The sequence below is a fragment of the Ursus maritimus genome, unplaced genomic scaffold, assembly GCF_017311325.1.
Source record: "Ursus maritimus isolate PB19 unplaced genomic scaffold, ASM1731132v1 scaffold_27, whole genome shotgun sequence".
NCBI lineage: Eukaryota > Metazoa > Chordata > Mammalia > Carnivora > Ursidae > Ursus > Ursus maritimus.
The window spans coordinates 21,767,964-21,781,397 of record NW_024425230.1 but is presented as its reverse complement, the minus strand read 5'-3'; the positions used below and the strand labels follow the sequence as shown (position 1 = coordinate 21,781,397).

Here is a 13,434-nt window from a genome sequence, read left to right as displayed (position 1 = left end):
TCCATCTATCCATCTGTGAAATGTTAATATTTATTAATATATGCCAGGTTCTGGGTAGACATTGGTGAACAAGACTTTTGTTATTCCTGCCTTCATGGGATTCAAAGTTGAATAGATTTCCGTTTTTATTAAAACAGTAAAGATAATATAATGTTTATTTAAAACTCATAAATTACCTGAAACTTTTCCATCAGTAATATGAATTCAGTTTAAATAAGACTTTTTATTTTGGTCATTTTCATGACGCTTTTATAAATAGCCAGTGCTTTTTGCATTGCATTATGTGACTTACTGTAAAACTAAGAAAAGGTTGTGAGATAATGTACGGTAACCGCAAAGGGGAATATGGTAGCATGCAGGGGTATGTTCAGGGTGTTTGTTCTTCATGCTGACTCTCCCCTTTAATCTGAGAACCCCAGCTGGGTGCAGCTGGGAGGCCTAACTCTTTCGCATATTGTATCTTCTAGTTTGTACCTGTTCAAACTGGGCCTGGCTCCTCAGATTCAAGACCTATATGGAAAGGTTGACTTCACAGGTAAGGAGTTACAAACTTGGCAGGAAATGCTTGATTTATGTGGAAATAGCCTGGAGAGTCAACAATACCAATCTTAAAGACGTAGGGCTTTAAAAACACTCTGGCAACAGAGATCAAAGAAGTGTAAGTAACTTGCTTCTCCTGGTGTGTTGAGAAGCCCGCTACACTTGGAATTTCAAACTCTGTTCTCTCATTTTAGCAAGTATCTACAGTGTGCAAAGCAAGAGGTGGCAATTTCGTAATTAAAAAATTTAGCTTGTTTACCTTATTCTATGTGTATTTGCTGTTGTCAGATGCTTGAAGAGATGGAGGCTTGGGGAGAAAAAGAACAGCGGTAATACTGGTTAGGGGTAATATAGATTCAAATCTTTTGAACTGGTCATTATTTTGTAGACTTGGGAATTTGAAATTTAATAAAACTTTTATCTATGACATTTTTCCTTCTGGGGAAGTTGTTCCCCAGACCTGGGGCAAAGGGCCAAACCTTACATGTTGTTTTCTTTTATCATTTGGCTTCCTGCCTTGGAAGTAGAATGGTTTAGTAGTGGCTAGTGACTTGGCGTATAAAGACATCTGGCTGGCTTATGGGTTACTTGTTGCTGAGCTCCCTTCAAAGCTACTCCATTCATAAGTTCACTGTAGGAAATGCCACAAGTAGTAGTTTTGAGAAACTCTTTTCTGTAGGGCTGTTTCTCATGTTATACTTACTTTTGATGCTCTTGATTATAGTAATGATGGTTAATGTCTACTGAGCGTGTGCTTTGTGCCAGGTACTATGTTCAGTGCTTTCCATATACCATCTCATTAAATCCTCATAACAATCCTAGGAGGTAGCCACCACTTTATCCCATTTGTAGTTGGGGAATATGTTTCCTTCTCTGAATTCTGGAAAGGCGCTTAACTTGCTCGCCTGGGTCTTCACCTTTTCCTGTAGAAGAGGAAATCAACAACATGAAGATTGAACTGGAGAAGTACGGGATCCAGATGCCTGCCTTCAGCAAGATCGGGGGCATCCTCGCCAACGAACTCTCAGTGGATGAAGCCGCACGTAAGCAGAGAAATTTTGTGGGTTCAGATGGGGTTGTTGCTACCACCTTCAATCATGCGTACTATGATGGTCTTGGACATTAGGAATTTTGCTAGCAAGCTTAGGTCAGTCGAGGTAGTTTAACACTGCTACGGTCTTCTGTGCTATTGTTATTAGGAAGTAAGTGATTGATTTTCATGAAAATGAAAGCATTTAGAAAGTGAGTTCTGCATTTCAGTGCCTCTTTGGGTTTTTGGTTTTTTTCTTTTTTTTAATAGTATTTACATGATGATCAAGGGTGAACATTTCTGTAATATCTGCTCCTTGCAAGGCTCTTCTATGAATTTTTTGAGACCCCTGTGAGATTCCAAACTCAGCATCCCAGACATGGGATCACAGGGAAAGCTGTGGCTTTTTGCATCCAGGAAGAGACTAGGCTTACAGGATTCAGGGAGCCATTCCTCCAACCCCAAGTCATCATTTCTCTGTCAACATGAGCCTCTTCCTGCAATAGAGGGTTACGACGTTGCTTTGGGTGTGTCACGTACATCCCTTACTCTGTATAACCCAGTGTTCTATGTTTTGAATTTCTTTTTTTTTAGTGCATGCTGCCGTTATTGCCATTAACGAGGCTGTTGACCGTAGAATTCCAGCGGACACATTTGCGGCTCTGAGAAACCCAAACGCCATGCTTGTAAATCTCGAAGAGCCCTTGGCTTCCACTTACCAGGATGTGCTTTATCAGGCCAAGCAGGAGAAAATGACCAACGCTAAAAACAGGGTAAAGATGGAACATCTGTTTTTTTCTAATTGATATATATCCTTTCATTGTTTGATATGACTCCATTTTAAAAATCAATTTTCTTGAAGTATAATATACACACAGTAAAATTTACTCATTTTGCATGTATGGTTTGATGAGTTTTGACAAACGTGGTGGTTACAAAACCATCATCCCCAAGGTCCCCAGGTCTGTCTTCACAGTCAGCCTCTACTGCCCCCCAACTCCCGCCCCTGACCCCAGACAACCTCCAGTCTGAACAGATCATTATATTTACCTTTTTAAGAATTAACATATAAATGAAATGGATTTACACAGTATGCAGTCTTTTGGTATTAGATTCCATTTTGACTTTTATTCTATCCTTGAATTTTGTGCAAACCAATGAGAAATTCTGAGATCTGGTCTGTGGGTCTGCCCATTCTGCTCGGGGCTGAGGCAAGGATGCCGGCTCCTGAGCGAGGAGGGCAGGATTCACCAGTGCTTCCTGCTCATGCCAGCTCTGGAAGCACCCTTGAGCTTGTCGGTAACATGTGGATCGCTTTTTATTTTTTTAGTTCCGAGTTGTGTAGCATTCCACTGTGTGCTCCACTAAGGATTTTAAGTGTATCCTTACTCTTTGTTCTCTCGTGGTTGGGGGAGGAGTGTAAATGTTTCTGAGGTCTTCTTAGAGACCTGAACTGATTTATTACACTTTCTACTCATCTTCAGACAGAAAACTCTGAGAGAGAAAGAGACGTTTATGAGGAGCTGCTCACTCAAGCTGAAATTCAAGGCAATATAAACAAAGTCAATAGTAAGTATGTCCCTGAGTTGGGTACCTGTGGGATGTTACAGAATAATGTGAGTGTTGATGTGTTCTTGGACTGATGACATGGTTCTTTTATCTTATTTTAATTTTTTTAAGACTTTACTCATTTATTTGTCAGATTTGAGAGAGTGAGAGAGCACAAGCGGGGAGGCAGCAAGCAGGGGCAGAAGCACACTCCTCGCTGAGCAAGGAGCCCAGTGCAGGACTCGATCCCAGGACCCCGGGATCATGACCTGAGCTGAAGGCAGACGCTTAACCGACTGAGCCACCAGGCGTCCCTAAGTTTATTTAGTTTAGACGTTAGTGGATTTGTTTAGGAACTGTTGCTTACTACTGTTTTTTGTGTTCGTATGTCTTCTGTTTCAGCTGCCATTGTCCTCAGGCAGGCCCTCCCGCTATCTGCTCATCTGCTTTAGCTTCCGGACTCATCTTGTTGGCTAATTTCACTCTCTTACCCCATGTTAATACACTTAAAAAAAAATCTAAATAGGGATTTTATTTTTCCTTATTTATTTTTTTGTAGGCTCCATGCCAAGCGTGGAGCCCAACACGGGGCTTGAACTCGTGACCCTGAGATCAAGACCTAAGCTGAGATCAAGAGTCGGACATTTAACCAACTAAGCCACCCAGGTGCCCTTATTTTTCCTATTTTTATTTTTATTTTTATTTTTAAAAAGGATTTTATTTATTTATTTATTTAGAGAGAGCAGCGGGGTGGGGGGGGACAGAGAGGGAGAGAGAGATCTCAAGCAGGCTCCATGCTGAGTGTGGAGCCCAGTGTGGGGTTCAATCTCACAGTAGGACCTGAGCCAAAACCAAGAGTCAGAGGCCTAATGAACTGTGCCAGCCAGGCACCCCTATTTTTCCTATTTTTAGAGTAATATTACAATTTCATTTTTCTTTCAAGGAGTAATACAGGTTATCCAGATGTAAACAAAAAAATTAGACCCCCATTCCCTAGAAATAACAAGTATTGATTTTTTTTTTTTTAATTTATTTGAGAGAGAGAGAGTGCACAGAAGTGGGGAGGGGCAGAGGGAGAGGGAGAAGCAGGCTCCCCACTGAGCAGGGACCCTAAGATCAGGACCTGAGCCAAAAGCAGATGCTTAACCGACTGAGCCACCTGGGTGCCTCACTACTATTGATATTTTTATGCATATTTTTAAAAACGTATTTAAACAAAAATGAGATTATACCATTCATACTGATTTTTGTGTATATGTGTTATATGATTTTGAGGAATTAATGTCTCAAAAGCGTCACTTTCATTTTGTCACTCTTCTGCTAAAGAACCTGCATTGGTTCCTCTCATTATTCTCCAGACAAAACGCAGACCCCTAGCCTAGTGGAGTTTTTTATGCGGTATTTTATGCAGGCAACTCTCTATACAAACTTATTTGCCTAATTGTCTCCCATATTCACTCTGTTTCTTTCATGACTCGTGAAAGAGTCCTGCTCTGGGGTGGCTCTGACCTGGGACTTGGTCTCTTGGCCTCACACTAATAGCTGTGTCATGGGACCCCTGTGGCACAGACTTGTTCTGCAGATGGTGAGATAATGCATGTAAATTTTCTGGTATCTAGTGAGTACTCAGTAAACATTAGCATTATCATAGCTTTTGCTGATCGCGTATTCTCACTATAATGCCCTCATGCCTTATCTCTTACCTAACCCAAATTATACCTGTCATTCACGGTCCAGCTCAATTCTTACCTGCACCCATTCCAGCTCTCCCGTGGCTTTTATAGACCAACTACATAATTTCCTACGCAATTATATATTGTCTTATATTGCTTGCCTTTGTTTCTGACATCTCTATAAACTCCTTGAAGTACAGATTACTTAGGAGTTGTACTTCTTTTGAAATCTCTGTAATTCCTAGTATAATGGTTAGACTCACCAAAAGAACTAAAAAGCTTATTTGATTTCAACCAGCCTCGACCTTGTTTTGCTCAAGATAATAACAATAGTAATCCTTGTCCTCTCTGTTCATTGGGAGGCCCTAATTTCTCCCTTGAACCAATACTCTGAATAACTAGAGAGACTTTATAAGATTTTACCAACTTTGTATGATCAGGAGCTCTAAATCCTGACCAAGAGTCTTTGTATTCGGTTCCATTCCGGTGCCTTTAAGATAATGGTTTTCTTTTCTTTTTTTTTTTTTTTTAAAGATTTTATTTATTTATTTAACAGAGAGAGACAGCCAGCGAGAGAGGGAACACAAGCAGGGGGAGTGGGAGAGGAAGAAGCAGGCTCCTAGAGGAAGAGCCTGATGTGGGGCTCGATCCCAGAATGCTGGGATCACGCCCTGAGCCGAAGGCAGACGCTTAAAGACTGCGCCACCCAGGCGCCCCAAGATAATGGTTTTCTGAACAGAGTAATAGTTCCATTCACAAATGGGTGGTGTGGTGTGCCTTATCCGTATGAATACTTAAGCCAGAAAATACAAAGAGTGTCCTTTTATACTTAGTTGTCTGTGTGAGAAGAAAGTCCAGCATGTTTCCTGCTGTGCACACTGCATAAAACATTCTTTAAGAATGGTGTTTTTTTCCTACTATGTTGTTTAGGAGTTTATAACTGTTGTAGTTTTACCTGGCTAAGTCTGGGAGAGTCAGTTATAAAGCTGTGGGGGAAGAGCCGTAGCCTTATGTTTTTAAAGTGTTCGATTCAGGGGCGCCTGGGTGGCTCAGTGGGTTAAATGTCTGACTTGGTTTCAGCTCAGGTCATGATCTCAGGGCTGTGAGATAGAGCCCTGTGTTGTGCTTGAGATTCTTTTCTCTCTCTCTCTCTGCCCTCCCCCCTCCTCTCTATCTCTCTCTCTCAAATAAATAAATACATCTTTCTAAAAAATTCCCTTAAGTAGCTTTCAACGTAACAGGAAAGATAGACATGCAAATGAGTAATTTCAGGGCAACTTGCTTAGAACAAGGTATCACAGGTGTATGAGGTGCGGTCATAGAAAAAGAAAGGAATGACTTCTCCTTGGAGGTTTGTGTAAGAACCTTCACTGGATAGGTCAGGCCCTCGAGGATAAGGCAGGATTCCCAGAGAAGGACAATCTTTTCCTAATCGTAGAGCAAGTCTGAAGCAAGAGAAAATTGTGTTCTAGGAAGATGCGGGAACTTTAGGTCCCAGGAATTATTTTAACATAATTATAGATAAGATTCTTTCCCTGAGGGTATGAGAACCAGCATTGAAGCCACTGCCCCAGGAGAAAGCTGCAGGCTAAGTAGTTAAAAATGAGAATAAGTGTTTATTTACTTTTTTTGTAGAACAAGGAAAATTAATTAAAGCTTAGCAGAAGAAAGTGCTTAAATAATGTTCTAAACTTTATCATTCTTATACTGTGAATGTTAATAAATGTTTACTTAAATATTTACCTATTTCTGTAGTAAGCATGCTTCTAGTAAAAGCATAATTGACGAGATGCTTTTGTAGATAGATAATCTGGGATTCTACATCGCATACCTAGAGAAAGCCTTGTTGTTTACTAGTATTGATTTTGTTTATTTTCTGTCGGCACTCCTGTAAAAGCTCCACCAAGACAGAGATCATTTGTTTTGTTCACAGCTGTATTTGCAGCACAAAGCAGGTGCTCAGTAAATGCCATTGAGGGAATGGATGGTTAGTTGGCTAATGGTCACGTGGGCCTGCTGCCGTGACTCAGGAGCCATCACCTCGGTGTGGTGATGACTTAACAGAACTGCAGGTGTAATCATTGGGAAGACGTGAATAGTCTCTTAGGAGTCTACTGAGATTTAAAAATTTTAAAATTAAAAAAAAATTTCCTTTTAACACCTTATATTTCCTTTTTGTTTTTTGTTTTTTTTAACTAACATTAAAACATTTAAATTTTTAAGTGCTGCTATGCCCCAAATATTTTGATTTTTAGTATGTTATTGTTGACTTTGGTGATTAAATCAGATCCCTGGGTGGAGCATAGAGGGAGAAGTCTGTTTTCTCATCTAAAAATAGGGACACTGAAAATAATACAGTAATGATCACTTCCCAGTGGCTCTTATTTTTGAAGTCAGAAAATACCTTATTCTAACTGCCGACTTAATACCTTATTTGTTTTACATATACAGAGTGCTTTCACGTATGTGATTTCGTTTAATCTTAACAACACCACTGTGGGAGATGAAGGAACATCCAGGTTTTCACTGCCAGACGTTAAAGACCTTGTGTGAGCTCAGGTTCTGTGACTAGAAGTAGAGACTGTTGAGAGGGCTGCAGACAGCCCCTGCCGTTCCCTGCGGTCAGACGCCCTTGCTATCTGGGCTCTCCCTGTCCTGGTGGAGTGTGTTCAGGAGGAGGCGCGGTAATGAGGGGATCCAGACTGATGCTGTTGAGAAGGAAAGGGCTCTTTAGTCTGGATTGGATGTATTCAAGCGTCAACACTAGGGTGAAAGCTTTCACAGTTGTTGTTGTTGATTTTAAAGCAAAATTGCCCAAAGATGTAGTAAACTGCTCTGGGAGAAACCTTCTCCTGTTTAGTAGTTTCATCTAGACGACAACTTGGCTTTTAGAGGGCATTTAGACATGCATTGGTTTGGATTGGTGCCTCTTACATTGCTACCCCATATGGGTGCCAAGGTGTCTACATCTGGAAGCTTTTTAGTAGGACTGAGGTGTGGTCCAGGACTCTGTTAACTGACGAACAGCCCGGCTGGGGACCCCTGGACTTGATGACTTTAAGGTTCTCTTTCAATCCCAAGATCTTGTACTTCTGTGATGTTCCAAAGCAGAGGCCATCTGAACTGTATTTCCCTCATCTGAAATTGAGGTTGGTTTTGGGGAAGGAAAAGGATTCTGGTCTGTGGTGCTCACAAAGTGTTTTCATAAGCTGTGGCCTTTTCCCTCCTCAGCGTCTTCTGCGTTAGCAAACGTGGACCTGGCTTTGGAGCAGGGCGTGGCACCCGCCTTGTTCAAGGCCCTGCAGGCTCCAGCTCTGGGCCTTCGAGGGCTGCAGCCGCAGAACGGGGACTGGTACCTCAAGCAGCTCCTGAGCGACAGACAGCAGAAGAGACAGGTAAAAGTACGGGGCGAACACGCGGGCACTCACGTACGTCCATCTGAATCTTGTGCTGTCCTTCAGAGATTTTTACGGGGCCCTTTTTTCCCTGTAGTTAGAGTATAACCTATAGTTTTTAGTATGACTTTTTTTCCTGCATATAAATGTAGGTTTTTGAAGTATCCTCAGATAAAATACACATTGTCTTTAGCTCTTTTGCTTTTCCAGTTGTAAACCCTCTTAAACAAGTAGTCTCTGCCCTCCGAACCTAACCACCCCTTCACTTGAAGCATCCTTCTTAATCCCCCAACAAAAGCCATGGGGGAAAACTTGAATCTTTTTTACATTCTTACTTCAGGAATTTCTGCTTAAAAGAAAACACACGTCACTAGTCTCCTCTGGCCAGCACTGGGAAAGTATTTAACATGCAGTAAGAGTAGACTGTGGAATTGTACTTAGTGGGGTTTGTAGGACAAGTATGAGTGGCTTTCTTTTTTTGTCTGAATGAGGACAAACAAGTATACATTTTGCAGATTCCCAGCATATGTTGGCCAAAGTAAGCAGCGTTAATGTGCTAATGAGTCTGTAAACGTCTTATGTCAATATTTTGATGCTTCTCACAAACTATTTTTTTTAAATGTGCTGGGTTCTGGAAAGTCACTCTACCCCAGATTTGGCAAGGGCTTTGGCTCTCACTAGGACTGCTGCTTTCTCTGCACGTAGCCCGACACTGTCACTTAGGCCCATAGTTCTTCATCCCTGTGACTGCTGTTGCGATACCACTGTAAGGCCTGGAGGCATAGGCATGAGAATCTTTACAGAAATGTTCTGTGCTTTTCTCAGGGTGGTCAGGCTGATCCCCTGCAGAAGGAGGAGCTCCAGTCTGGCGTGGATGCTGCAAACGGTGCTGCCCAGCAGTATCAAAGAAGTAAGAGTCCTCTCCCTGAGATCCTGAGTAGCTCTTAGGTCACTGGGGTGTCTGAGGTCAGATCCCGTCACTCTCACCCCCATCCCAAGCCTGCTAGCCATAATCGAGTACCAGGTGCCTTTGGCAGTAGGGCTCCTCCAGTTTCAGAGTAGAACTGGAGTACGTGTGGGCTTACTTTGGCTAGGAGGCACTTGATCGTTGGAGGAGGCAAGACTTAGGGGCTAGATTGGTAAGATCTGGATGGTGGAAGAGAGAGAAGGATGTTCCTAATGTGGGCAGAGAGGAGAAGGAAGTGTGGGCAGAAATACAGATGGTGAAGATGTATTGAAGCCACAGTGGTTAGCATAAAATTTCTGTAGATATTTGGGGCCGAGCTGTGTAAGATAAAGGCTTAGAAAGGTTGTGGAAACCTTTGAATGGCAGCTTAAGAAGCTGGTACCTGATTTGCCGGGCTGCACGGGACGGAAGAGATGTTTTAGCAAGAGTCACAGGATGAATTGGAGTAGAAAACAGCTTTATTGGGATATAGTTGGCATAGCCTACAGTTCACCTTCATACAAAGGGGGAGGCTGTTTTTTAAAGATGAAAGTTCCACTTCCGACGTCATGGCCAATAGTTTATCTGCAGGATATAACTTTCTTTTGTGAAAACTGATTCTCTCCCTCGGGGCTTCCCAAGCCAGCTGCTTTTCTGGCCTGTTTTCTGCACAGGATTGGCAGCCGTGGCAGCAATCAACGCTGCCATCCAGAAGGGTGTTGCTGAGAAGACCGTTCTGGAGCTCATGAATCCTGAGGCCCAGCTGCCCCAGGTGTATCCCTTTGCTGCTGATCTTTATCAGAAAGAGCTGGCCACCCTGCAGCAGCAGAGTCCTGAAGTAAGTCAGCCCAGCCTGTCCTGCTGGGGAGCAAGGTGGAGTGGAAGTGAACTTCATACCCACTTCTCAGTGTGGTTGGCAGAGCTTTTGTTTTTTTAGTCCAGAAACTCAGACTTCTTATGGATTAATTGAACTTTTGACCTCTCTTGGTATCCAAGAATGTTTGTCCTCACCTTTCCCCCTCCCCCTCTCCGTGCAGCATAACCTCACCCATCCTGAGCTCTCTGTCGCAGTGGAGATGTTGTCATCGGTGGCCCTAATCAACAGGGCGCTGGAGTCAGGGGACATGAACACAGTGTGGAAACAGCTGAGCAGTTCTGTGACAGGCCTTACCAATATCGAAGAAGAAAACTGTCAGAGGTGGGTGCCCAGAGTGGTAAATGGGATCCATCAGACAGCTGTTACTTTGTCTGTGGGGTGTCAGCTCTCCTGTTGTCAGGCATTGTGACTTCAGTGTGATCCTTTTCTTCTTTTTTCTATTTTGATTCATTTTATTCTTTGTTATGCTGGATAATTTATCGTCAATTACATATATCATGACATTCCACTCCTAAAGATGTAAGTATGCTTATCTGAAACAATGAGGATGTTTATCATATAGCCAAAATAGTACTGTCTTATACCCTGAGGAAATCAATAATTTTTCTTTAATATCTGCTAAACCTAGTCCATTTTCATACTTCTTCACTTGTTCCAAAACTGTCCTTTTCACCTGGTCTCTTCAAACCAGGATCCAGGGCAGGACTGTGTTTTCCCTCTGACTGTTGTATCCCTTAGTATCTTTCAATCTAGCATTGTTCCTTTATTCATGACACTGACTTGTTAAAGAGATGGGACCAGTTGTCCCATAAAACGTTCCACCTTCTGGTCTGGTTGCTTCCTGATATTTGGCTTATTCCTGTAAATTGGAAATTAGGTCTAAAGGCTTGTCAAGATCAAGTCGGCGTTTTTGGTTTGTGTATTTCATATTTTCTCATAACCAGAGGCATATAAAATCTACTTGTGTCATCATTAGAGATACTAAGACTGATCCTTGACTCGGGGAGACAGCTTATCCCTCTTACGTATGTTTATGTATTTCCCTTCGTATAATCTCTTTTTGCATCATCAAAATGTCCAGTTCCCCATTAACCATCACCTAATATTTTTAACCCCAGTTGATAATCCTTGTCTAAATCAATACTTTATCAGAAAGAGTTACTTAATGATGATATCTTTTTTTTTTTTTTTTTTTTTTTTAAGTGCCAACATGCAGCTTGAACTAACAACCCCGAGATCAAGAGTCACATGCTCTGCTAACTGAGCCAGCCCGGCGCCCCTAAGGATGCTATCTTGATTTATCATTCCTTCTGCCTTTGTTAGCTGGTGTATTGCCTTGTTTTCTTGCCTTTAGAGGAATTGCTTAAGATACTGCCTCAGATTCTTAGCTGATGATACCTGGAATTTAGAACATGTAACAGGCTGTTACAAATAAGTGATATTCTGGGGTACCTGGCTGGCTCAGTCAGTGGAGTGTGTGACTCTTGAGTTTGGGGTTGTGAGTTTGAGCCCCACATTGTGTAGAGATTACTTTAAAAAAAAAACAAAACCTTAAAAGATTACTTAAAAAAAAAAAACCTTAAAAAGAGTAAGTGATATCTTTACATTTTCACATTTTGTTGAGGGTAGCTCTTCATCTCAGAGCTGTTCTCCAGAGTGTGTGAAGCTGTTGGAGTACCTTAGCTGTCTTTGCCCCTTGGATACTTTGTCTCCAGTCTTCTCATTCCTGTCATCCTGACAATCCTGAAGGTCCCTTTTCGTATATTGCACTTCATCGTCTTTTTTGTTGGGGCAATGGGGCAGGTATCTTGATGAGCTGATGAAACTGAAGACTCAGGCACATGCAGAAAATAGTGCATTTATTACGTGGAATGACATCCAAGCTTGTGTGGACCAAGTGAATCTGGTGGTGCAGGAGGAACATGAGAGTGAGTAATCTACGTAACCATCCCCTCAAATAATGAAATCATTGAAGGTGTTGTGATTCCACAAACTGGTTCTAAACACTACTCCCAGAAAGATTTTTGGAAATTGTGTGTGTGTGTGTGTGTATCACAAAAAACTAAGGTTGGATATTGTTTTCAAAACATCAGACAACTGCTACAATTGGGTATGTATGTAATAAGAACTGAAATTTTCAGGAGGTGACTTGAACTATTACTTTTAAATGTTTTATAACAAGTAGTTCTGACACTAACCACCTGGAGTTAGGTCATCTTGCATGGGCGTAGGGCTCAGTCTTCCATAGGACTCCTCTCCTTTCAGACACCATTCACAAGCTCTAAGGAGTTCCCAGGTCACTACACTTCTGAACGACTGGCTGTAAACTCAGAGCTCCCCTCAACACCCCCCTCAGATTCAATAATTTGCTACAGTGACTTACAGAACTCAAGGAAGTGCTATATTTATGATTATAGTTTTATTAGAAAGGATATAAGTCAGGACTGGCCAAAAGAGGAGACCTATAGGGTGATCCCAAATACAGTGGGGTCCCAAATGCCAAGCTTGTGTGTCCTCGGGAATTGTCCCCAGGATGTGTGTCACAACCAGGGAAGTTCTCCTGAACTTTGGGTAGCTGGAGTTTTTCAAGGATGATTGTTTGGGAAGGATTGATTATTGGCCATGTAATTAAACTCTGTTCCCAGTTCACCTCCCCTTCCTGGAGATAGGTAGGCTGGGCTGATATCACAGTATCTCGGGGCTCAAAGCCCTAGTATTTTGATCACAGGCTTGATCTTTCCAGCATGACCTTTCTAGCATGACCAGCCCCCATCCTGAGACTTTCCAGGGGCCCACCTAGTTAGCATAAACTCAGATGTGGTCCTAGAAGCTGGTCTGAATAACACAGATAATCCAATCATTTAGGGAATTCTGACGGAGGTTAGTGGCTCCTTCCCAGGAACTGGGGTGAAAGGTCAGCCAGGTTTTTATTATACCACAGAATCGTTACAAAAGAAGCACAGCTGCCTGAGATACCTGAGGAGTGAACGTTTCTAGTTTTAATTTGTATTTCCTGTGAGAAATATTCCATTGATTTGGTGAGAAGAGCCTCGCCTTAGGGTGGGGAGCCCTGGGGTTCGATCTGCCATCCACTTGTTCACGGTGGGATTTCGAGGAAGAAATCTCTGAGCCTAGTCTTTTCTTAAAGATGTTGAATCAGGTGACTTTTTACGATCCCTTGAACTCTAACATTTTGTGAGTCGGAAATGGTTTTAATCACACATTGGAATGTACTTGAAAGCTATACTGTTAAAGCCAGTTTCATCAAAATTCTCTTTCACGTTAGAGCAATTAAAAATAAAGACTTGTTTCAGGGGCGCCTGGGTGGCACAGCGGTTAAGCGTCTGCCTTTGGCTCAGGACGTGATCCCGGCGTTATGGGATCAAGCCCCACATCAGGCTCTTCCGCTATGAGCCTGCTTCTTC

At 42.2% G+C, this 13,434-nt stretch overlaps 1 protein-coding gene across 1 annotated transcript in view; it reads left to right on the top strand.

The window, feature by feature from the left end:
* Positions 1–13,434, top strand: part of IQGAP1 (IQ motif containing GTPase activating protein 1) — a 101,359-nt gene that overhangs the window by 45,421 nt on the left and 42,504 nt on the right. The window contains exons 6-14 of the mRNA XM_040642830.1: positions 468–535; positions 1,470–1,583; positions 2,165–2,343; positions 3,055–3,139; positions 8,023–8,186; positions 9,012–9,096; positions 9,807–9,970; positions 10,170–10,330; positions 11,813–11,937. Of these exons, the coding sequence (XP_040498764.1) occupies positions 468–535; positions 1,470–1,583; positions 2,165–2,343; positions 3,055–3,139; positions 8,023–8,186; positions 9,012–9,096; positions 9,807–9,970; positions 10,170–10,330; positions 11,813–11,937 (1,145 nt within the window). The remainder of the gene's footprint in view (positions 1–467; positions 536–1,469; positions 1,584–2,164; positions 2,344–3,054; positions 3,140–8,022; positions 8,187–9,011; positions 9,097–9,806; positions 9,971–10,169; positions 10,331–11,812; positions 11,938–13,434) is intronic.